Source organism: Mchenga conophoros, linkage group LG8, assembly GCF_057382185.1.
Source record: "Mchenga conophoros isolate Kocher_MC1m ecotype Shallow Benthic linkage group LG8, M_conophoros_male_GT1.1, whole genome shotgun sequence".
In the NCBI taxonomy this organism is placed as follows: domain Eukaryota; kingdom Metazoa; phylum Chordata; class Actinopteri; order Cichliformes; family Cichlidae; genus Mchenga; species Mchenga conophoros.
Genome location: NC_140533.1, coordinates 6411226 through 6435657, shown reverse-complemented (window position 1 = coordinate 6435657; position 24432 = coordinate 6411226). Strand labels below are relative to the sequence as shown.

At 39.6% G+C, this 24432-nt stretch overlaps 1 protein-coding gene across 1 annotated transcript; it reads left to right on the top strand.

The window, feature by feature from the left end:
* The first annotated feature begins 29 nt into the window (after positions 1-29).
* Positions 30-24432, top strand: vstm4b (V-set and transmembrane domain containing 4b). Its single transcript, XM_085283770.1, has 8 exons — positions 30-123; positions 1952-2359; positions 17179-17232; positions 17472-17579; positions 17692-17725; positions 17843-17967; positions 20875-20939; positions 21446-24432. Exons 1-8 carry the CDS (start codon positions 30-32, stop codon positions 21569-21571), a joined length of 1014 nt encoding a protein of 337 aa, XP_085139896.1. The 3' UTR covers positions 21572-24432.

Here is a 24432-nt window from a genome sequence, read left to right as displayed (position 1 = left end):
GGAGGAAACCTGGGGCTTCTTTTCTTCACATGCATTTAACTGAGAGTTTATGGAGGTTGCAGTTGTGGAAAATGAAGATCTCCTCTGTGGTCTTGGCTTTCCTGACCCGAGTTCTGTTTGCAGGTAGGAAAAAGTTTACTTTGCTTCATGTCAAAGTGGATGTGGTGGAGACAAAATGCTTTCCACTGTTTTTCAGAGAAACTTAGACGAAAACATCTCAAAATCGGGAAAGATTTTAGAGTGATGGATAAATAGGTGGTGAAAAATATTCCCGTTTATCTCAGAAGGTTTGTGGACTCAAACTCAGCACTGCATGTCTTTGTCCAGTTTCTGCAGCTTTGTGTGATTAGAGAGTGTGTTATCAATAGAATACAGTTTATCAACGCAGCATATCTTTGCACAGATTGGAGGGAATTCCAGAGTGAAAATTGGTGGTTTTCCTTGTGTGTGTGTTTGAAAGTAAAACAGACTTTACAGTTTCACCTTCACATTCTTTTCAGGCGATTTAAGTAACTCATCACAGCAGCAGCACTTTACAGTCTCTAAGCTATATTTTCCTTGTTTTGTTCTGTCACTCAATACCAAATAAAAGACAAAACTGGGGGGGAAAGCCCTGATTGTAATTATGCACTGCGCTCAAAGCATGCGACTTGTTTGACAGTAAAACGTTTGCGTGTCGTGGAAAATGGGGATTGTGAAATGTGCCCAAAGTTGACAAAAGCAGAAGTGTCATATATAATGCCATACAACACGCGCAGCAGTAAAGTTTGTTCCTCAACCATCATCCCACGTATGTCATCACAGCTGCCAAAAACAACACTGCTGTCAGCTTGAGAGGGAAGAAAGCTGCTGAGCAACAACAAACTCACAAACTCACCGTGGAGTGTGTAGATATTTAGCTCTGATTTGTGATGCTCATGGCTGTTCTTTCTCAGTGCATTTACTATCAAAAGCTAAATTCAAGCCAACTATGCACTGATGTATTCTTCTACTGATGAATAACACTAGGCTGCCCACACTTACATTTGATACAATATGGACACTTTTTACACTTTTTGTGAACGGTACAGCTTTGACCCCCCAAAACTAAAACTTTTTTCAGAGCACTTTTATGATCTTTTGATGCGATGCAGTGACTTTGAGCGTCTCATTTTAAAAGTTGTTCACAATAGATTCACGTTATTAGTCAGTTCTGGGTCCAAATTAATAACATTCACAGCCACCGTTGAACCACCGTTCATCTGCTTCAGATCATTGCTAAGCTTGACACTTCTTCTTTTCTCCTCCAGTTTCCCTAAATTTTTTTGAGAACACTCTTCCATGCCAATATATGGCAGGTTTTTAAATATCACACTCGTGTTGCTCTTTGGGAATCACCTTATTGGTGCAAAAAATATTTACGTTTTTGCCTGTCAAACTGTGTTTTCTTGCATTTTTCAAAGGTTTAGCTAAAGAAATGGGAACAAATTATGTTGCTATGGGTACCAAGGTGCCTAAACTTACTTAGGTGTTACACATAAAAACAACAGTGGCTCAGGTGCCTCCTTTATGCTCGAATGATTCATGGGTCAGTGCTGAGTGGCTTAACAGAGAAAAAAACAGCAAAAGAAAGTTTAAAAATGTTGTAAATTGCACGTAATTCCATGAAGTGATGTTTTATATTACAGCACATTAAAGAAATACTGCTACTAAAAGATTACAGATGCATTGGTGCAAGTTGAAATGTTTACTTTAAAGATGGCTTTTTGAACGTGTTCATAAGTAAGCAAGTATTAGAACAACTAATCTCTGCAAAGACTTGAATTCTGCACCATGTTCGTTAACTTAATCTTAATCACTTAAATTCTGAATTATTTTACAGAAGCCACAATTGTTTTTGTTAAACAACCTGCAGCCAATGGCATCCAACAGTCCAAATAATATATGCTGTAATTCTTACTCGTTTCTACAGATCTGTGTTTGGCCATCAACGCCACCATCACCCCTTCTCCCTTCACGGTGGCCCAGGAGGGAGAAAATATCACACTTACTTGTGTTGTTTCCCAGCGACGTCGCAACACAGCGTTACCTGTGGTTAAATGGACCTTTCTACCGGCGGGCACAGATCAACCAGAAGACGAACTCCTCATCGCCCGTGTCAATATGAGGAAGGAGCGTTTCTATGGCAACTACACAAAAAGTTTCCCATGGCCAAAGATGAAGCTGACAGTGGTGAAACAGGGGAAGATCTTTGAGCTGGTTATCTTGAACGTGTCCGAGGGGGACCGGGGGCTCTACATGTGCCGGGTGCAGGAGTTTAAAAAGCATCAGGCTCGCTGGAAAGCTTCATCCAACTACACTGCTGCTACTGAGCTCAGAGGTGAGGGCTTGGTTTGCAATCTTTGAACTTCCCTGTAGTTATAGTTACTGTTTGAGATTTGATAATTTATAAGTGATTTACAAACCACCATATTAGAATCAGATCCATTGACTGAGTCAATACATATGGACCTTTGTAAATGTGAGAGTGGTGCTTATAGATTTAATCAAAGGGATGCTCCAATCCAAACTATGGTTCCCAATGGTAACACCCAGTTTTAGGTCATATGGATAACAATAACTTTCAACAGTGGATATTTTGCAGCTAAAAAGTTTAACTGGGAACAGGTCAGTAATATTACTGAGTATGAAAAGTGCATCTTAGTTTCTCAGAAGTAAAGATGGGAACAGGTTCATCAGTGTATAGCTGACAAATGTATCTGCAAATTCCAAAGACTTTAAATATCTCATGAGCTACAGTACATACTATGATCAAAAGACCCAGAAGCTGGAGAACATCCATCTCTGTGCACAAGTGACAAGGCTGAAAATCAATATTAGAAGCTTGTGGTCTTCGAGACCTCAGGCATCAATGCATTAAAAACAGACATGATTCTGTCAAGCAAATCACTCCACGGACGTGCAGAAATCACTGTTTCTGAACATGAAGAGTGTTCTGTGGTCAGATTAATCAAAGTTTAAAATTCCAAAGAGGAGAGCCTGCATCTCTGATAAGGATGTACGTGCCTATAGAACTGGCTTCTTGGATATCTGGAAAGGCAGCATGAGTGCTGAAATATCCAGCTTTTACAGCAACGTATGCTCCCATCTAGATCACATCCTTTTAAGAGAGGGTCTTGCATATTTCAGTGAGACAATACTGAACTGCACACTGCAGCTATTGTAACAGCATGTCTTCACTGTAGAACTATCCGGACACTGAGTCTGGGTTTGTGTTCTAGACCTTTCACCAACTTAAAACATGTGCCGCATGATTACACTAAAAATATGAGAAAGAAGACCCGGGACTGTTACCTGAAATAATCATAATAAATACATAGGACAGACAGATGCAATTTTGGAAGCAAAAAGTGGGTAGTCCTATACTGAATATAGTAACTTATCATTAGACACTGCTAACAGCTAGTATTTAGTTGCGATTCATAAACTTCAAATGATTCAGAAAATGGTCCAAGCAACTCATTAGCAGGCAGAGACACAGGCGTCTGAGTCGTTCCTCAGTTAGTGGTTTGTTAAGAAACTGTGTAACGCTGGGCTGGAACTTCACATTGGGTGGCCTGTTAAAACTGCCACACTGAAGATCCAAATCAACTTCAGATGAAACTTACACTTGAAAACACTAGGTGATGTTCACAAAAGCATATTGCTGCATTTACAGTCTACATCCTTGAAAAGTTGTAGACTTCAACACGTGTGCATGTTAAACCAGTTTCGCATATGCTTTCACAAAGACTCCTCTGCAACCATTTGTGAATCCAGAGTTTGAAATTGAATGCCCACTTTGTACATCCATCCATTTTAGTGGGCACACACAGTGCCCCTTATGTTTAAGGAATAAAGGATTAGCAAAATTACAGTATGTCGAATGTATTTGATGGAAAAATAAATGATCTTTAAATTTTGGAGGATGTGGAAATTGTCCTAAAACATTTGGGAATGTATGTGGCTTGCAGCATCACGGCACAGTTTCTCTTAGAAAGTCTTCAAATCTGATAGTGGAGGGTGGAGGCTTGACAGCTATCTCTACAACCACAACACAAGCAATGAGAAATGCAGGTTTGTTAATAGTTCATCTAAAAAAAATGTTTAAGCTGTTGTAGGTTTGTCTACAAAGATAATCCACTGGCAGCAGCAAAACACTGTCACTACCTTGGACTGCATCTGGCAGAAAATTGAAGGGGTCACAAAAGCCTCCAACTAAGGGCTTAAAGTAAATTGGTGACATTCATAAACTTACAGACTTTAAGAGACTCAAGTTAATGTCAACTGTGATAGCTATTTGACCTAAAGGGGTCATTATGTGTCAACAGTAGCAGTAGTGTGTGACCATAGCTGGATGATGTAATGCATCAGGCTGAAGAGGCTGCTGAAGTGGGTTTAGTGAGCAAAAACATAATCCTGCTTTAGATTTGGGAGGGGGAATGTCATTGGTTAGTGAAGAAGCCTGCCGATTAAAGGATCCGATCCTCCGTCTCAACAAGTTGCGGCTGTGACTGACTAAATGATCGTGGAGACAGAGCAGCAAGAAAGTAGTGAGGTTTCCACTGCTACCACATGAGACGTTCACATAATGGAATGGATGACACATTCAGTGGTACCAGATACTGCTCAGAAATCCACTCGCTTTCATAAAAACCAGAAGCATCTTTAAAAGGAGTTTTTCTTCCCTGCTTTTAATTTGTGCCAGATTTGCAGAAACCGTTCAGCAGTTTCTGTTGATCTCTTATTTGTTCTTGTCTCACCTGCGACATCTATAAGCTAAATATAGCAATATACTGTAAATAATAAGTGTAGCATACATAAAAGTCTAATAATAAGATCTTAGTAGAAGGGGTTAGATATGACCTCAATCGCAAGCACAGGTAGAGAAAATCAGGCTTCAGATTTGTGATCAGTTATCGTGGTTTTGGTTGTTGAAAAGGAAGCTAATTATTGAGCTAATGCTACCGTTTCATCTAGAAGATAAAAATGTTATCGCTGATGTTTCTAAATGACTCGTGTTTCATCAGTTTCAGTGAGTTAGTTCTAGAAATATGGTAGATCAGACTGTTATGGAAAGGATGTAAAAATATACTGTATGTACCTAAAACCTTTTTTAAACTTTTACCTGTCTGGTAGTGCTAGCAAGCAGAATCATGATCTGAATGCACTGTTGTGCCAAACACATTTTCTTGGCAAGAAGAAAAAAGACGTGACAAAGAGAAGAAGGGAAGAAGGACATAAAGAAAAATAAACTTGTTTTTGTAATATGACCTGTAATCTTTACCATCTGAAATTCAATTCAATTCAATTCAATTTTATTTATATAGCGCCAAATCACAACAAAAGTCGCCTCAAGGCGCTTCATAGATACAGAGAAAAACCCAACAATCATATGACCCCCTATGAGCAAGCACTTTGGCGACAGTGGGAAGGAAAAACTCCCTTTTAACAGGAAGAAACCTCCGGCAGAACCAGGCTCAGGGAGGGGCGGCCATCTGCTGCGACCGGTTGGGGTGAGAGAAGGAAGACAGGATAAAGACATGCTGTGGAAGAGAGACAGAGGTTAATAACAGATATGATTCAATGCAGAGAGGTCTATTAATACATAGTGAGTGAGAAAGGTGACTGGAAAGGAAAAACTCAATGCATCATGGGAATCCCCCGGCAGCCTACATCTATTGCAGCATAACAAAGGGAGGATTCAGGGTCACCTGGTCCAGCCCTAACTATATGCTTTAGAAAAAAGGAAAGTTTTAAGCCTAATCTTAAAAGTAGAGATAGTGTCTGTCTCCCGAATCCAAACTGGAAGCTGGTTCCACAGAAGAGGGGCCTGAAAACTGAAGGCTCTGCCTCCCATTCTACTTTTAAATACTCTAGGAACAACAAGTAGGCCTGCAGAGCGAGAGCGGAGCGCTCTAATAGGGTGATATGGTACTACAAGGTCATTAAGATAAGATGGGGCCTGATTATTTAAGACCTTGTATGTGAGGAGCAGGATTTTGAATTCAATTCTGGATTTAACAGGAAGCCAATGAAGGGAAGCCAAAACAGGAGAAATATGCTCTCTCTTTCTAGTCCCTGTCAGGACTCTTGCTGCAGCATTTTGGATTAGCTGAAGGCTTTTCAGTGAGTTTTTTGGACATCCTGATAATAATGAATTACAGTAGTCCAGCCTGGAAGTAATAAAAGCATGAACTAGTTTTTCAGCGTCACTCTGAGACAGGATATTTCTAATTTTAGAGATGTTGCGCAAATGGAAGAAAGCAGTCTTACATATTTGTTTAATATGTGCGTTGAAGGACATGTCCTGGTCAAAAATGACTCCAAGGTTCCTCACCGCGTTACTGGAGGCCAAGGTAATGCCATCCAGAGTAAGAATCTGATTAGATACCATATTTCTAAGATTTTCAGGGCCGAGTACAATAACCTCAGTTTTATCTGAATTAAGAAGCAGAAAGTTAGCGGCCATCCAGGTCTTTATGTCTTTAAGACATTCCTGCAGTTTAACTAATTGGTGTGTGTTATCTGGCTTCATGGACAGATAGAGCTGGGTGTCATCTGCATAGCAGTGAAAATGTATGCTATGTCTTCTAATGATACTGCCTAAGGGAAGCATGTATAATGTAAACAGAATTGGTCCTAGCACTGAACCCTGTGGAACTCCATAATTAACCTCAGTGTGTGAAGAGGACTCTCCATTTACATGCACGAATTGGAGTCTATTAGATAGATATGATACAAACCACTGCAGCGCAGTACTTGTAATACCTACAGCATGTTCTAATCGCTCTAATAGGATATTATGATCAACAGTATCGAACGCTGCACTGAGGTCTAGCAGGACAAGCACAGAGATGAGTCCACTGTCAGAGGCCATAAGAAGATCATTTGTAACCTTCACTAAAGCTGTTTCTGTGCTGTGCTGAGCTCTGAAACCTGACTGAAACTCTTCAAATAAACCATTCCTCTGCAGATGATCTGTTAGCTGTTTGACAACTACTCTTTCAAGGATTTTTGATATGAAAGGAAGGTTGGAGATTGGCCTATAATTAGCTAAGACTGCTGGGTCTAGAGATGGCTTTTTGAGTAAAGGTTTAACTACAGCCAGCTTGAAGGCCTGTGGTACATAGCCGATTATTAGAGATAGGTTGATCATATTTAAGATCGAAGAATTAATTAATGGCAGGACTTCTTTGAGCAGTTTTGTAGGAATGGGGTCTAAAAGACACGTTGATGGTTTGGAGGAAGTAATTATAGAAGTTAACTCAGAAAGATCAATTGGAGAAAAAGAGTCTAACTTAACATCGATGGTACTAAGAGTAGCTGTAGATAATATTACATCTGTGGGATGATTATTGGTAATTTTTTCTCTAATGATAAAAATTTTATTTGTGAAGAAGTTCATGAAGTCATTACTAGTTAACGTTAAAGGGATGGTTGGCTCAAAAGAGCTCTGACTTTTTGTCAGCCTGGCTACAGTGCTGAAGAGAAACCTAGGGTTGTTCTTATTTTCTTCAATCAGTGATGAATAGTAAGATGTTCTGGCTTTGCGGAGGGCTTTCTTATAAAGCAGCAAACTATTTCTCCAGGCTAAATGATGATCCTCTAGATTTGTGACACGCCATTTCCTCTCCAGATTACGAGTCATCTGCTTTAGGGTACGTGTTTCAGAATTATACCACGGAGTCAGGTACTTCTGATTTGAGGCCTTAGTTTTCACAGGAGCTACAGTATCCAGAGTCGTACGTAGTGAGGAGGTGAAATTATTAACAAGATAATCGACCTCTGTTGGGGTAGCGTTCAGATAGCTGCTTTGCTCTGTGTTGGTACAGGGCATTGGAGATGATAACAGTGGGTGGATTATATTCTTAAACTTAGTTACAGTGCTTTCAGAAAGACATCTACTTTGATAAAGTCTACTCTTCACCGCAGTGTAATCAATTATTGTAAAAGTAAATGTTATCAGGAAATGATCAGACAGGAGAGGGTTTTCAGGAAACACTGTTAAATGTTCAGGTTCGATGCCATATGTTAAAACAAGATCTAGAGTGTGATTAAAGTGGTGGGTGGGTTCTTTTACATTTTGAGAGAAACCAATTGAGTCTAATAACAGATTAAATGCCATGTTGAGGCTGTCATTTTTAGCATCTACATGGATGTTAAAATCACCCACAATAATTATTTTATCTGAGCTCAGAACTAAATTAGATATAAAGTCTGAGAAATCAGACAGAAACTCTGTGTAAGGCCCAGGTGGACGATAGATGATAACAAGTAAGACTGGTTTCTGAGTTTCACAGCTGGGGTGGACAATGTTAAGCATCAGGCTTTCAAATGAATTAAAAGTCTGTCTTGGTCTTTCATTAATTAATAGGCTGGTGTGAAAAATTGCTGCCACACCGCCCCCTCGGCCTGTGCTTCGAGATTTCTGGTAGTTAGAATGGCTCGGGGGTGTTGATTCATTTAAACTAACATAATCATCCTGCTGCAACCAGGTTTCTGTAAGGCAGAGTAAATCAATTTGTTGATCAATTATTAAGTCATGTACTAACAGAGACTTGGAGGAGAGAGACCTAATATTTAATAATCCACATTTCACTGTTTTACTCTTTGGTTCAGATGTGGATACTGTATTGTTCTTTCTTTGTGATTGTTTATGTTTAAGTTGTTTGTTGCTGGTTTTTAGTTTGTTTTTTGTCTTTTTGGAAGCTGACACAGTCTCTATGGAGATGGGTTTTTGGGGGGGTAGCAGGAGGAGAGAAGCTGCAGAGAAGCGTGTAAGACTGCAACTCTGCTTCCTGGTCCCAACTCTGGATAGTCATATTTTGGGGGGTTTAATAAATTTGTCCATATTTCTAGAAATGAGAGCTGCTCCATCCAAAGTGGGATGGATGCCGTCTCTCCTAACAAGACCAGGTTTCCTCCAGAAGGTTTGCCAATTATCTATGAAGCCCACATCGTTTCTGGGACACCACTCAGACAGCCAGCCACTTGGATGTTATAGTATTGCAAACAGTACCTAGTTAGCCGAGTTTGCTAATATTTGTATCCTATGTAAGCGAGGGTAAACACACTTTTGCTTGAAAAACCTGCTAAAACCACAGACCACATTTTGGACATTGCTTCGTCATGTGGAGAAATTCAGTGCTTGAGTGACCTCTCGTGCTTTGTTATGGTCGCTAAGCTATGATTCACAGTTCAAGAGAGTTTGGGAAAAGATTACTGGCTGCACTAGCAAGTCGACACTCGTCCACTCTTCATGGTCTGATAAAAGTGGACAATACACATTCAGAGTGCAAGAGTATTCGTTAATAGTGTCACTAATGCTAATGGCTACAGAAAGCACTTGAAATTATCATTCCGAAAATAATAGTTTATTGAAATAATTAGTTGAGTCAGAGTGTTTTATCCTCGCAACAATCCGAATACAGTTCCATTTTAAATTTATAACCATACGGTGTCTTCCTCCTTACATTTTGATCACCGCATTTTCCATGAATGCATTCCTACAGGCTGTGACTTTTGTGGCCAAGTCTGGGGCGAAGCAGACACGGAGTCCCTATTGAGAGCTGTTGACACTGGCCTTGAGATTGAGTTTCCCTCCCTAAAGTAGAACAGACAGGAAGCCCAGAGAGACTCAGCAGAAATGGAACAAGAGATAGCTGTGCTCAGGAAGGTAGAGCTTGAATATTCATTTACAATGACAGTCGAGTGGGCAGCAGGCTCGTGTTGGGCTCTTAACCTTTTGTGGTTGAGGATGTGGGGAGCTATTTTCATCCAAGGAAGCTCCATTCCATCATGGTTTGAGTGATGATAATAATAAAGAAGCTTACTGTGTCATTTTTCAATACTGCAATTAGGACATGGCAAGTACACCTCATGATTCAACAGCTTGTAGAAGCACCTTTAGCAGCAGTAACTGTGATAAGTGACCATTTTCTATGAGACTCGATTTAAATGAAGTTTTTTTTTTTATTAGTGCCAAAACACAGCAGTCACCTAAAGGCCTTTTATACTGGAATGTAAAGTTAGTATAAATTTATTATTTCGACCACTCTTCCTCTAGAAATGACTTCAGTTCAGTAAAATGTGTTATTTTTTCTTTCTTAAGCAGTGTGAACACTGGAACTCTTTGCACTTCGCTTTTGAAGCTGACGGCTGGTCGCTCCGGTTGCTAAAGTAACCGTCTAATGTATTTATGACCCGGTTTTCTTCAGTGTCATTGGTAGTCACTTCACATACTCATCTGGCAGTAGAGAAAAGTTTATCTTGAATTCTGCCCCCTTTCAATCATCAATGGTTATTACATCCATAGTCATCTGAAGACATGGATTGTCATTTACCTTCTATGATCTCTCACCACCACCTAGCTGTGCATCACTTCCTGTGAGGATTTGATCCTGTGCTTGAGATCATTGCCCTGTTCAATGACCCAGTTTTGGCTTTGGAAACACAGCCTCACAATTAACTCTAGAGTGCTTTGGCATACATAAAACTTCATAATCGACTCAGAGACTGCAGGGTGCCGAAGTCCTGTGGCTGAAAAAGAAAAAACCCAAATCATTACCCGTCCATCATTGTGCTTGATAGTTTGTATGAGGTGGCTGTTCTGATATGCTGTGTTTGGCTTGCACAAAACGTGGTGCTGTCCCTTATGGACAGACATCTCCACTTTGGTCTCATCTATCCACAGTTAATTGTTCCATAAGTTTTGCGGTTTGTTCAGGTGTAGCTTTGTAAAGCTAAGCTGTGCTGTCCTGTTCTTTTTAGAGAGAACAGGGTTTCTCCTGGCATCCTTTTCAAAACAAGCCATACTTGTTCAGCTTTTTTCTAAGCACGCTGTCATAAATTGTCATGTTTAACATACTAACTGAGGCCCATAGAGACTGAGATGTAGACCATGAGTTTTTGCAATTTTTATGAGCATTGGGCAGTTTTCTCGACATGCATTTGCCTCCACTTTGTTACATTAGGATGGACTCTCGCCTTACTTGTTACATATGACCAGAGACTCTTGGCATTTAAGACACTGGAAACCCAGTAGCATAAACTTTTCAGCATACAGGGCAGTTCGATAGAATTCTTTTTTAACAGACACAATAGACTGTACTCAGATTCGATCTGTTTATCTCACTGCTGTCAATAAATCAGAACCAATAAAATGGAAACGTTTCCTGCTCAAAGGTGAAGATTGCTCTATAACAGTAATGTAATAAGGCAAACAACAATGTTCTGAAAAAATGTTTTGCTAAACATTAATCTTAATAGTTCTGTTGCTTATAGCTAACCTAAAAGTGACTGAAAGTCAGAAACCAGAGGCACATGCAACACAAACGCTTGCCTTCTTGGCTCTTCATGCCTCTGCTGTCCATTCAACTTCCTTATGTAGACTTTTGTCTTTGTTATACTTCATCTATTCTGGAGCGCTATTCTTCGCATCTAGCCAGTGACATCTAACAAGCTTTGATATGTCTGTGAATGGAGCCCTTTCAAGCAAAAAAAGTTGTTTTATTTACACATTCGTCACAATTTGCTAATCAGACTTGTAGATTCCTGGTGCTGCTACTTACTCATGTACTTATTAAAGTCTTTCTTCCTCCATTTTTCCTCTCTGGCACACTTCAGAATCGTTGGCAAACTCAGAAAATATTCCATTAGTTTGATGGCTGCCTGCAGTGCTTCATAATGCTGCTGGTGTGGTGGACTTGACATAAAAAACAAAAACTCTCCTTTTTAGGAAGAATAATCCCACTGCTTTTATCGTGTATTACATTTCAGTAAAGTCTCACCATTACTTCTATTTCATCAAATTTCATGGAATTCTTATGCTGGGATAGCATCAGGTGACCAGGTGTTTCCACAATCTCACACAAACAAAATCCCGATTACTCTGCTTAATACTGCTAAAAAGAACACACCCAGAGAGGCTGCAGGGTTTTGTAGAAAAACTTAGGGCAGTGTAGAACGTGGGCACGGTCTCGTCTTGGCATTAACTAAGTGTACTCTTAGGTATTTTTGTAAAACATATGGGCCATATGAGCTAACTAGAGGTACATGGCACACGGATGTGGTATGGGTTTAGTCGGAACGAAGGAAAAATAAAATGAAAATTAGAACCATAAACATCTTTTTATAGCTCTTTCTATGAGGGGACATATGACTAAGAAGCCAACAAAGTATGTCTATGTTTGTGTCCATAAAGGGGACATGGGGACACAGTGAACAAGTGTACAGACTGACTCTTAGAAGAAAAGATTCATAGAGACAACAGGAAGTTAAAGGGTTTATTATTCAAAGCATTTTTCAAACCTTTGTTTAGACACACAATGTGGCTGTGTACTTACATTCATCTCTGGTCATTTATAATACAGTAAATTATCCTCTGTGATGGATTTAGTCACAGAGGATCATTATTCAGTCTGGTCTACGTCTGTGTATTGATGTTTACAGTGTTGGGTTTGTTGGTGCACAAAAAGAGCCACAACTCTGAAAGACAGTTGGCAGCCGAAGACAACGCCGAGCCTCTGAGAGACGAAAAAAGGAGAGTGATGAATGTTTCCACTGTAGCGTGATGGAGCCTTTCAAAAGTTGCACTAGGATGAAGACATTCTCAATATGAGGATAAAAGGCAGTTTTATGGCATACAGCACTCTAGATTTATCCAGTTTCTGATTATTCCAGCATGTGCATCTGCACTGACAGAGCTACACCGAACCTGAGGCAAAAACAAAAACCCACATAAATGTCAGAGATGTTATCAAGACTGAGCCTGTGAATAATTTACAATGAAGGCAGGGCTTGCATTTATATTAAATCAGCTGCCATTTATTTTGGCTGCTTTAAATATCTGACTGAGAAAATTAGCAGCTCACTGTGAGACGCTGTTTTGGCTCATAAGCGTTTTTGCTGTTGTTGGATCTCAAAGACTTTTGGTTTTATTTATCATTATTTACTAATGCTACTTTATGCTCGTCATGAGCAAAGGTGATAGTAGGGAAAATTAAATTTTAGTGTTAGTGTTACCATATAAAATATGGCATATTACATAGGAGGCAAACTGTACAGTGTACATTACTGGCAGTAACTGTGGAACTGATTGCTAACCTCCAGTCACACAGGCCTAAAAACTAGTCAGAAACACCCTGGTGACCACTGGTCACGACCAATTGGTGAGTATTTGTGGGAGGTTGTTTGTTGTCACCAGGTGAAACTGGTGTGGAAGAGATATACAATTAAGCACTGAAGGTCTCATTGTAATTATTTTGGTCATTAGCAGCTCAAACAGGTCATTTGATGATTGCTTTAGGAGTTAATCTCCAATCAGTTCAATCCAATTTCATTTATACAGCGCCAAATCACAACAACAGCCTTAAAACATCTATAATAATTGTAAAAAATAAAGTGGCTACTTCACGGATTTCACCTGTCGCGGGTTATTTTTGGAACGTAACTCCCACGATAAACGAGGGACTGCTGTATATTAATATCGGTGTTCATGCATTAAAAGTAGCCTGCGAGGTATCAGAATGAATATATCTATGGTCAACAGTGGAAACTGTCAAAGGAAGTTGGACAGAAGAGTGAGTCTGATATTATTATTTTCATCACAGGTTTAGATTCTGACAGTTATAATCCAATAGTTATCCAATCTTCTTCTTTTTTTAAAGTTCAACGGCTGTGTTTCCAAACAGCAGAATGTAGGTCACATACGGTCAGTCTAGGATTAGTGGGTTCACAGATGGTGACTAAATACAAAGGTACAAACAGTCTGAGGACCACTGCTTCAGTCCAAACTCTTCAATGACTACACAGGGCATGAAAAGCACAGTTCAGCTTACTGCAGACTGGGAAGGATCTAGCGTGGCTGGTTTGTGCATTTAAACATTTGTGCCATCTGCAGTTTTACATTCTGTAAAGGTATCATGTTAGAGAAATTCAGATCTTAAACCATGTGGCATTTGCAGAAACTCTTTTCTCTGACTTCAGACTTTCTTGTAAACTTCTTACTACTCTGTCATACTTGACATCTTCTAATTGTGAAATTTGTGATTGTGTGCATTTTTTGTCTCACACAGCTGCTTCTTCCAATATTTATGAATTTTCTGAAGCCAAAATCTGAAGAAATAAAATTTTAAAAATTCTGAAAACATTGCATATAGATATTTTAGCTTCTGGATTATCTGAGGTATGCTTATTTCCATACTTGCTTATTTGTCAGTTACCCAGTGTGCCTGTGGGAAAGCCTGTGGAGAGCCTGCCTGTCCTCAGCTGCTGGTGGTTTAGAGTATTTCAAGATGCACTGGTGGGTGTCACTTCACAAGCTTCCTGCCACCAGCCCAGCAAAAGTACAGCAGTGTTAAGACTCCTGTGGTGAGATGGGGAGGAGAAATGAGTGAGTGTGTGGGGTGAAATTTCATGTGGAGCATTGGAAACATGTTTTCTCTGTCATCTTGGACACATACAGCACGTCTTGGATTCAAATTACACATGCATTCATTCTCCATTCATGGTTATTTTTAATTTTTGGTGGTGTAACATTTTCTGACAGTAAAAACAAATATGGACGTAACTTCCGGGTTTGAAAATGAAAGCCAAGATGGAACTGCCTTAAAGATGTGTCCTTTCAAATAGCCACTAGGGGGCGATACCTGTGACTTCAAAAGGACTTCCTGTCCTATAGAAATCTATTACAAAACATGTCCCTCAAAGATGAGTTTATCAAGCACTTTTCTTGTTAATTTATGGGCTCAGTTACTTAATAAGGAATAAAACATTAAGTTAATTTTGAAAAAATTAGTCATCCTTATTTTCAGAAAAGAATGTCCAGGATATAGTTATCATCTATTGACTTGTGATCGACAAGCCAATTAATATTTGGTTTCAGACTCAGATCTTCACCTTACTTTTCACATCTTGCTTCAAATCACCAACCCAGTAACAGGAAACGTCATAAAGGATTTCACGAACGAATGGACGCAGTAGCTACATCAACTTACACAGATTAAGAGTAAACCCCATACTGTACAAGAATAGGGGAGACCGGGGATAGTTGTAACTCATCCTGTGCATGCCCAATTCAGTTCTGCTATCACATGTGAAAAATCAGCACATTTTGTCAAACACAGACAATTTAACACGAAAAAAAGTAATTTGTATGCCAAAAAGTAAGTTTTTCTACTTTATTTCAATTTCTAATAGCATTATCTGCATATGTTATTTGTATGTCTATGGGGATATCTTCTGTGTAAGTCTTTAGTGCTAATGTTTTAGCCGTTGGCTGTAATGTTAGCTAGTTCATGGCTACAGGAGTCTGGGTCAGTTGTAACAGCAACAGTCTGGGTTAGTTGTAACAATAATGCAGATGTTACAACTTACCACACTATTACTTTAACTTATATTAAACAAGGCAACGACATCAGCAGAGAGAGGTTCACTGGTCGCATTTGTATATGCGGTTAATGCCGTTGGCAACACAATTCCTCCACTGTTTGTGTTCCCACACATACATTATGCAGACCTCTGTGTCAGAGATGGACCAGTAGGAAGTACTGGTAGTGGAAATAAGTCAGGATGGATGCAAGAAACAGATTTCCTCATCTTTCTGAAGCACTTTGCAAACCACACCAAGGTAAGCCATGATAAAAAGTAATGGAATTGCGATGCTGGTGAACAACTACATTTTTTCAGCTTCATTGTTATGTTCAAAATTGGTGCAAGAGTTGTAGGTTATAATGCCCACTGAGCCAATGAGGCCAAACTCAAGGAAGACCAACCAAAATTAATGAAATATTCAGTTGCAGAAAATTCCATAATTTGTCTTTTTTGGGGGGTTGGAATATGTTCAAAAGTTAGATTTCTGCATTCTGTCACACACACACACACGTAGCTACATTAATGGATGTAAGTGCATTCATGTGTTGAATAAACAAAGATTACATGTTAATATTTTGTTAGTACCCTTATTTCATTGTGTTACATTTTACCCCAGGATATGTTACAACTAACCCAGACTATGGGGTTAATTGTAACATTTCACTCTTTGTGTTTGAGACCACACCATGCAATGGGTAATTGTGCTGCAGAGAAAATAGCTGCACTATTTAATAGCAGAGACATGTAAATACTTTGCATTACGTTTTGAATCCACTACCTTAAAAGAGCTCCAATTTACAGACAGAAATGTCAAAAATGTTACAACTATCCCCGGTCTCCCCTACTATATATGTTTTGTACGTGTGTATGTTTACACATACATTCACATACATAAAATCAAACATACTTGGCACTATTTAATTTAATGAGCTAAGTTGGGAAGGCCCAGAGACCAAGTTTCTAGCTCATGGAGCTAATGTTAATTAGCCTACTAGCTAATCAATCAACTTAGTCAAGTCAACAGACATTAAATTCACTTGTTCAGCTGCTTTATGTAAGCTACTCACAGCAACAACAATTTCTAAAAGCTTCCAGTTGATTGGATGGAGTGTTGCAAAGAACTCACAAAAAGATACTTTTTTAACATTTATATTCACCAATCTGGAACTAAAAGCTAAATACTGCGCTAATGATATAATACTGGTTACTGATAAATGCTAATTTCGGAATAGATCAATGCATTTCATTTTATTTCATGATCCATCATCAAGTTCAGGAAATACTCACTAGAAATATGTTCAATGTTAAATGGACTTGTTCTTATATAGTAATTTTCTACTCTACCTGAGCACTCAAAGCTTTTTATACAATGACGTATGCTGGCCACACAAAGCCCGGTGCTACTTGGGTCAATTGTGATGTTTTGTCTGGAGACGAGAAACTTAACAACCCATGTAAGAGAAGAAACAAGCCTGAGGCGACGTGTTTAGCCAAAGTGTGCAGAGGTTGCCCTTTTCTTAACGTTGGATTATGTCTGAGTGTGAGGTGAAAGTTTGCAAAGATGCATAACTGTTGCACTAATGTCTGACTCAATAAGATGTTTAGTCTTTGAACTGTGGACGGTGAATCAGAGACAAAATCAGGCAGGGAGGAGGCCAAAATAGACTCCCTGTCCTCCTGCAATTAGCTTTATTTAAACTCGAGCCGGTGTGTAATCAGGCAGCAGGGAACCCACAGTGATGACTACGGACTTCATGTGTTTCTTTTCTCTCATTTTCACTGTAGTGCATGTCCTACCGGCCACCAAGGCCAAAGAAAGTCTGTGGAGCTTGTTTGAAGGTAAGTGCAGATATTTTTAGTCTGTGAATGTGTGTGTTTGCATTTGTGTGGTGAACTGGCACTGTATAGTCCTTGGTAGATAAAAATAGCCCAACCCAAAGGATGTACTCCAGTACCTTGAAATAGTTTGGCCAAACATGTTCTCATTTTTTCTTCCATTTACATTTTTGTGCACAGTTAAAGTTACAGTACAGGCTCCTGCAGTGTTGGACTGGTGCATGCCTGTTTGTGTTTTTCAGATGTGTACCTGTGTGCAGTGCTGATCTGCTCAGTGGGTCTGCTGTGCATGTGCATGTTCACCGTGACAGTGACCTGCCAGTACATACATAGGAAGAAGAGGCTAAAAGGTCAGCAGCATTAAAGTCTAGTCTTCTTGTAACTCTTTCTGACGTTGCCGTTTTCTTCTTTTTGTCTATGATTTCATCTTTTTCAAATAACAGTCCGATATTGTCTTTGCAGACAATTACCACTTGGTCAAAAGCCCGCAAAACAGGTAAAGGTTTAAGAGCAAGCCATCTCTAAAAAAAAATCTACAAAATTGTAATAATAATTAAAAAAAACAACTATTACTCACATAAACTGAACCTTTGCTAATGTGATTCCACTACAGCTCAGGAGAAACAGTCACCAGTGTGATCAGTGTGTCTCCTGCTCTACCAAAGAAGGAGAGGAGATACAGGAAGAAAAGGAGCCGAGACTACCAAGAGGAGATACCACCAGAGATACCGGCAAAAGGTAATCACAAGTTTGCTGATTTAATGTTTTCTAAAACATGCTGGAAAACTTGAGTGAATACTTAAAATTAGTCTTACAGATATTTATATTATATTTATATTATAATTTCTGCAATAGCAGAACATATAGTTGTGAAAATCTAAGTAGACCCTTAGTGCTCCCATAGGAATTAAGAAGATAGGTAGCAGGCACGTTCTGCTCATTAAATACATTTGATTAACTGATCAGCAATTGTGACCACGTCTAGAAATGCAGAAATTCTGGCATTTTAGTAACACATCACAATATTCCCAGGAACAAGTATCCTAGCAAATTCCCAAAAATGCAAGATCTATATGTTAGTCTCTACAAGCCTCTGTGAGCATGTTAAATGTTAAAATTCTGACAGTTTGGAAGGGCTGCCAGCTGAAAGCGCCTTCTCTCTAAAATGAACATGGGAGCACAGGTTAGGTTTGCAAAGCTGCATGTGAGCAAACTATAAGACTTCTGGAACAATGTCCTTTGTACAGACTAAACCATATGGAAATGTTGGCCAAAAGAAAACCAAACATACCAGCTGTGAAGCAAGGTGGTGGAAGAGTCATGACTTGTTTTGTAACTACAGGGTCTGGGCAGTGTTACGAAATCAGTTTCACCCCGGTTCTTTTATTCCTCAAGGCATCCAGAGACGGCACCGGACCTCAGTAGTCATTTTCACAAAAACCTTTATTCATCTTCATTTAAGCATGCATCTTCTAGAAGGGGAGACGTGCAAGGCCAGTGTCCCTCTGCAAATCTTCCACTCCTTTGTTTGTTACAGTCAGCTTTATAGAAGCGACCCCATCCTAAAACCCCCATGGTGTACTGCAAACTCTGTGTCTCTGTGTGTATGCACGAGCACGTGAGTGCCTGTGTGTGCGCGTACCCGTGTGTCTATGTGAGTGCACGTGAGTGAGTGTGCATGTGGGTGTGGGTGCGTCATAACAATCAAAGCACTGTGTGTGTGTCTCTGCGTACGTGACTTCCTGTCGGTCATAAAAGTAATCTCCTCACCCGAGCTACACCAAATTCCTCTACACAACATAGAAAACAGAATTAACATATTACAAACACTGAGACCACCACTCTGCATCCACTGGGCCATTGGCCTCTTGTTGTCTTACATTTACAGATAAGGTGGAGAGTCTCCTACAAACCTACTTCTAAGTTTATAACAGTTATGAGTTTTATTAAAGGTACAAGCATCAGCAACACCCAACTGTAGCTTCCTGTCTCCTTCTATGGCAGGCAGACCCCCAGTGTCCATAAATTCCTTTCTCTCTAAACAATTACACACACTCTCAGGCCTACAGCTAAGCCAAACTAAAACACACCTTATTCCTCTGATCTAAACAAATTTAACACATCATATTATAATAATTATTTACAGCAGCTTTCACTTGTTGAGTTGACTATGAACTCTATATACCAGTATTCTAGAGCCAAATGGAGGTCATCTGCCTGACAGCTAAAGCTTGTCAAAATTGAGTTATACAACAGAACGGCTGAAAACGAAAAGAATTGTAATTGTACAGTTAAAGACCGGGCTTCCACACAGTAAATGCTGTGGCAGGACCTTAAGAGAGCTGTGCATAAACAAAAGACTGCAAACCTTAATGAACTGTCACCACGTTCTAAAGAAGAGTGGATCAACATTCCTCCACATCAAAGCGAGAGACTGATGAAGTCATATAGAAAATATTACTTCAAGTTGTCGCAGCTAAAGGTGGCTCCACGAGCTGCTAAATCATGGGGTGCGCATAATGTTTTCAGAGGACTGTACAGAGTTGTGTGAAGATTGTTTCTTTGTACATGACTGTAAGAAAAATCCCAACTTAAAAGTTTGCTCTGACTTCATGTTGTTCTCATAGATTTCTAAATATGAAAATACACTGGCATTCCACATATACACTTAGTTATGGAGCGGTTTCCTTAAATTAGCTGGGAACATGTTCCCACTCTTAAACCAATGCTGAGTCACACCAAATTCACTTCTTAATTAGCAAGTGGAATTCTATGGATAATTTTTCCAATGATAGGTAAAAAAAAAAAGTTATTCTGGATTTTCACTCCGCCTAGGTCTTAAAAAAGATTTTAGAATGACCAGAATTCCTAGTTTAGAAACATTTTAGGACAATTATCAGCAAATTACAGAAATTATAGTAACTTTGAAAACTGAAATGCGTTCCTTTTGTGTCTTTTGTGTCTTTTGTGCCTTAATAATTTTGCGTAATTTTATGTTAGCTACTCCACCACATGCTTTCAGTGGGTTTTGCTGCTTTTTTATTACCAAGCAATGTTGCCACACTGTTATAAGATAGATGAACGTAGTTTAGGGTTGTCTTGCTGTGATATAAAATGTCTGCCATGAAAATGTCTCAGCGATGGTATAGTATCTCTCTCCAAAATCTGTACTCATTCAGTGGGGGGGGGGGGCCATCTGCCGCAACTGGTTGGGGAGAGAGAAATTAATGAATTAATGGGGCCATTAACCATACACTAATACACAAATGCACTCCCCATACAGATAGTGGCTCTGAACTGTGCTGACAAGTTAACTGATTCTTATCTTTTTTTAGGTCAGAAGATGATGAAGTTTTTTAGAAGTGTTCCTGCATCCATGTAATGTGTTACAGAATGACCTTGTTTTTAATGCAGTTCTCCCCGAAGGCCTAAACATATTGTCCGTTTGAAACAAATTTCTTGTTCCTAGGTTGTCTTTGTACTATTTTGAATTGGGGTTGAGTTATTTGCAAATCCCTGCATTCTGTATCCCAACTTTTTTGTAGGGAAGCATGGCAATGCAACTGGGACCTTCAAATATTCCCAGTTACAACAGTATCTACCTTCTATTGGCTCAGTTAACAACTTGTCTTGTCCCTTGTGCAGTTCCCATTGGAGACAAAACACACAAACCGAAACTTTTAAAACCTCAACCAAGAAAAGTAGTGTTGGTGAGTACCATTCATGCCTGATTATCAGTTAGCAATGTCCTTTTTTGCATGTTTAAGGTGAGGTACAAGGACTGAACTGAACTGAAAAAAGAGTGGAAAACCAGACAATGCAGACAAAAACTTTTAAATATAACTTTGAAATTAAATGAACAGTTAAGCAGAATGTTTAAGGGCAAAGGTGCCAGAAAAACTGTGCCACATAACCAATCTTTTATTGCTGTTGGCATGAAGTGGCTCTGTGGCAGCTTGGTATGGTAATGTCATAAAATACTTGAAGAGGTAATTAAATTTTAGGTTACCTCAACCCAGAACTGCTGCAGGGTGGTGTTTACACACAGCATGCTCCAAGTTACCAAAACCAGTGATTTACCAAACCCTACAGCATCTTTAGCAATGTAATATATTCATGCAGTTCTATAATTTTTTTCTAGCCTTCCTTTTCTAACCGCTAACTAGCTCTCTCCTCTCCTCCATCATTATTTTTCTCTGTCCTCTTTGATCTCTAGCCGAGGATAGTGGAGGAGAACCTGACCTACGCAGAGCTGGATCTGGTGAAGCCAATTCCAGAGACCAAGGCATCACGTAGTGGCACAGTGTACGCCCAGATACTGTTCGAAGAACAGCAGCTATGAGAGAGACACATACACCACTAGTACCTGTGCCTTGTGTAAAAAAAAAAGTACTTTCTATTTATAGTCTGTATTGTTTTTTATATTTAAATGATTTGTGAAGGAAAAAATGTCTCAAAATTATGGCAAAATATGATTTTATATGAACTTTTGTATAACTTCTTTTTGTGAGACCACGGTGCAAACGGATTATTTTTTATTACTGGACTTCTTATTTCTTGTTTTCTTTTGTACCCACAATTGAAACCTGTGTAGCCGAGCCTGGGAACGCAATCGAAGACTTCTGTGCTGATTTAGACCTGATTCGTCTGTCATGACAATCGGAAGGGAAAATGGAGGCTTGGATATGTGAGACAAAACTTTACATGTTAGTGAGTGAATAAGGTGCTGTGAAGCTGACATGACGAGTGACAGTCAGGTTTGCTCTGCTGCTGTTTGTGACTTTAAAAAGATAACTTTTGAAGTGTCGTTTCAAGCCAAACAAGGTTGATACGCTCATGTCAAGCAAACGTTGCGTCTTAACTGCAGAATTCATTGGAAACAAATAGTTAAACAAAACACTTTATGCCAGCTTTTGTGATTCATGTATTTCAACCAGTATTTAATAACTGGTTTTGGTCTTCTCCTTCGGCAGAGTAATGAGCACAGGAGCACTTCCTGTTCCTCCCGTGTTGTTGTATTTCAGGCTGGTCCTGTTAGCTCTCTGCTTTTCAGTGTGACTTAGCTCCTGAGCTGCAAAGACAAACTTTCAAAAATACAGTTTCTGAAATATGAGATCCAAACCAGGTTTCAAATTCAAATGCAGTCCAAAGAAATCTGAAACCTCTGGTGCGTACACAATGGCAACGTTTTTCATGATTTTCCAGAGAAAGTCATCTTCTCCGTAGCCCGTCTGTCCAGTCAGCACATTAACAATAATTACATCGCTTTTGGCTTGCGTTGCCATGCGCTAGGGCTACATTTACCATCCTAAGATTCTGGCTTGGCTTCTCCATTGTTTTCTCTTGAGTCAGATTTATAGTTATGCATTTATAGAAGGGCAGTGGACAAAGGCGCAAAAGCAGTAGTCAGCAAGGTGGGGTGCAAATCCAGAATTTCTCTGCTTTGAATGTAACAACATGAGCAAAGCATCAGTCTTTTTCACCCAAGCCTTTCCCCAAGTGTTCCTTTGAAATCATTAATGCACTTTATTAAAACGGCGTCATTTAGAATAAACTGAAATACATGAAGGCTTGATCTTAATAAGAAATCCTGTTTTATATGCTTTGCTTCATACAATAAAATGACTCCAGTGATAGCCTTTGATATTTCTTAGGCCAGCTGCACTCCCTTCCACAATGAATAGCTGGAAATCCCATTCTGAAGTGAGTGGATTTATAAAGGAGAGAAAAGGTTAATTAAAGACATCTGTTGTTATGAATGTGAACCCAAAGCCCACCATTATCAAATGTGATTTACTTTCTAGTGAGTTCCCAGCTTTATCTGCTTCCCAGCATCTGTCTTCAGTCTGTTTTTGTGTATCAAGCTGCAGTTTATATTGACCACAGCCCCAAAGAGTTGACACAAAACTGGTAATCAGCCCTCGGACCTCCCCCCGCAGGCAAACACTTAAGATCACACAATTCTTTTCATCTGGTGCCAACATCGGCTTAGCAGGCTGTTAGCAACTCATGAACTCATTTATATATACATACAAGGGTGGAGTTACATGAAGGCTAAACACCCTCATCACTGACTTACACAGGCACATAGTGTAAATTCACAAGGCTGCCAGCAGTTGTGACACCTGATCTGTGGTCAGGGTCAGACTAAGAGTTGTGTTTGGGCTGTTTCACATTAACGCCAGTCACGGATTTTAAATCTTGAGGTGATTTGCTGTTTCAGATAAGAACCAAAAGCCACTTAGGCGACGATCCCACATACCTACACTAAGGTTTCCTTGCTTTCTCGTTTTCCATGAATCTGAGTGTGAAAGTGCTTTAGACCTTCTTTTTTTTTCAATTTAATGATCCTTTGGACTCAGGCATGGAAAAGCGAAGGAAAGCTTTTTTAAACAGTGAACTTGAAACCCAGACACAAAGGCACCTGATCTCTCCCTTCCCCCAAGATGTCTGCTATCAGAGTTCTCTGCATTCAGACTGCTAGTCTCACTTTTTAAGCTTCTCTGAAGTTCATCTCAAAGTGGCGTTTTGCTCCATTTCCAGCCATCAAAGGTTGGCTGTACCAGCTTTTAACCAGTAGTTTGAGATAGCACGGTGAATGCAATCACTTCAAAAACAACGCTGAACATGTATGTGGTATTAGCATTAGAAATACATATCATCAGCCAACCCTAGGGCTGACTTACCAGAGCTGCTGTGCCAATTCAAAACAAATCTAAAGAGCTCACCTACCACTGCAGACCTACAACACATTCCTAAGGCAAGCTGGTGCTTATAGACCCGGACATGTTTTCTTCCCTTGGCTATATATTACTTTACTATGTAAACCACTGCTGACCTCTACTTTTGTTAGCGCTCCAACTTTCCCGACGTTGCCCTCTAATGTTCGCTTCAATGGCACAGCGAGCATTTCCCCTGCATAAATGAAATGACTGAAAGTGACCTTTCAGCGGTGAGTAGAAGTGTCTTAAAAATGCCCCTCGACTGTGAAATGTAAAGTTTCTTCCAGACCACACTGTCCTTAATAGGAGTCTGCTAACTAGAACCATGTGTGTGAATTGTGCCTCTGTGCTCTCCCCTTTTCCCTCTGTCTCTCTGCTTACCACTGATCTCTGCATTTATCAAGATTCAAGCTTTTCTACTCATGTTCATTTTGTACATTTCAGCTGTATATTGAATAAAAATAAGTGAAATAGAAATGAA

Excerpts from the sequence above, each read along its gene's own strand:
- vstm4b (XM_085283770.1), top strand. The coding sequence starts at position 30 with ATGCATTTAACTGAGAGTTTATGGAGGTTGCAGTTGTGGAAAATGAAG. Across the intron at positions 17,233-17,471 it reads TCTGTGGAGCTTGTTTGAAG|ATGTGTACCTGTGTGCAGTG; the intron begins GTAAGTGCAGAT and ends TGTGTTTTTCAG. Across the intron at positions 17,726-17,842 it reads GTCAAAAGCCCGCAAAACAG|CTCAGGAGAAACAGTCACCA; the intron begins GTAAAGGTTTAA and ends ATTCCACTACAG.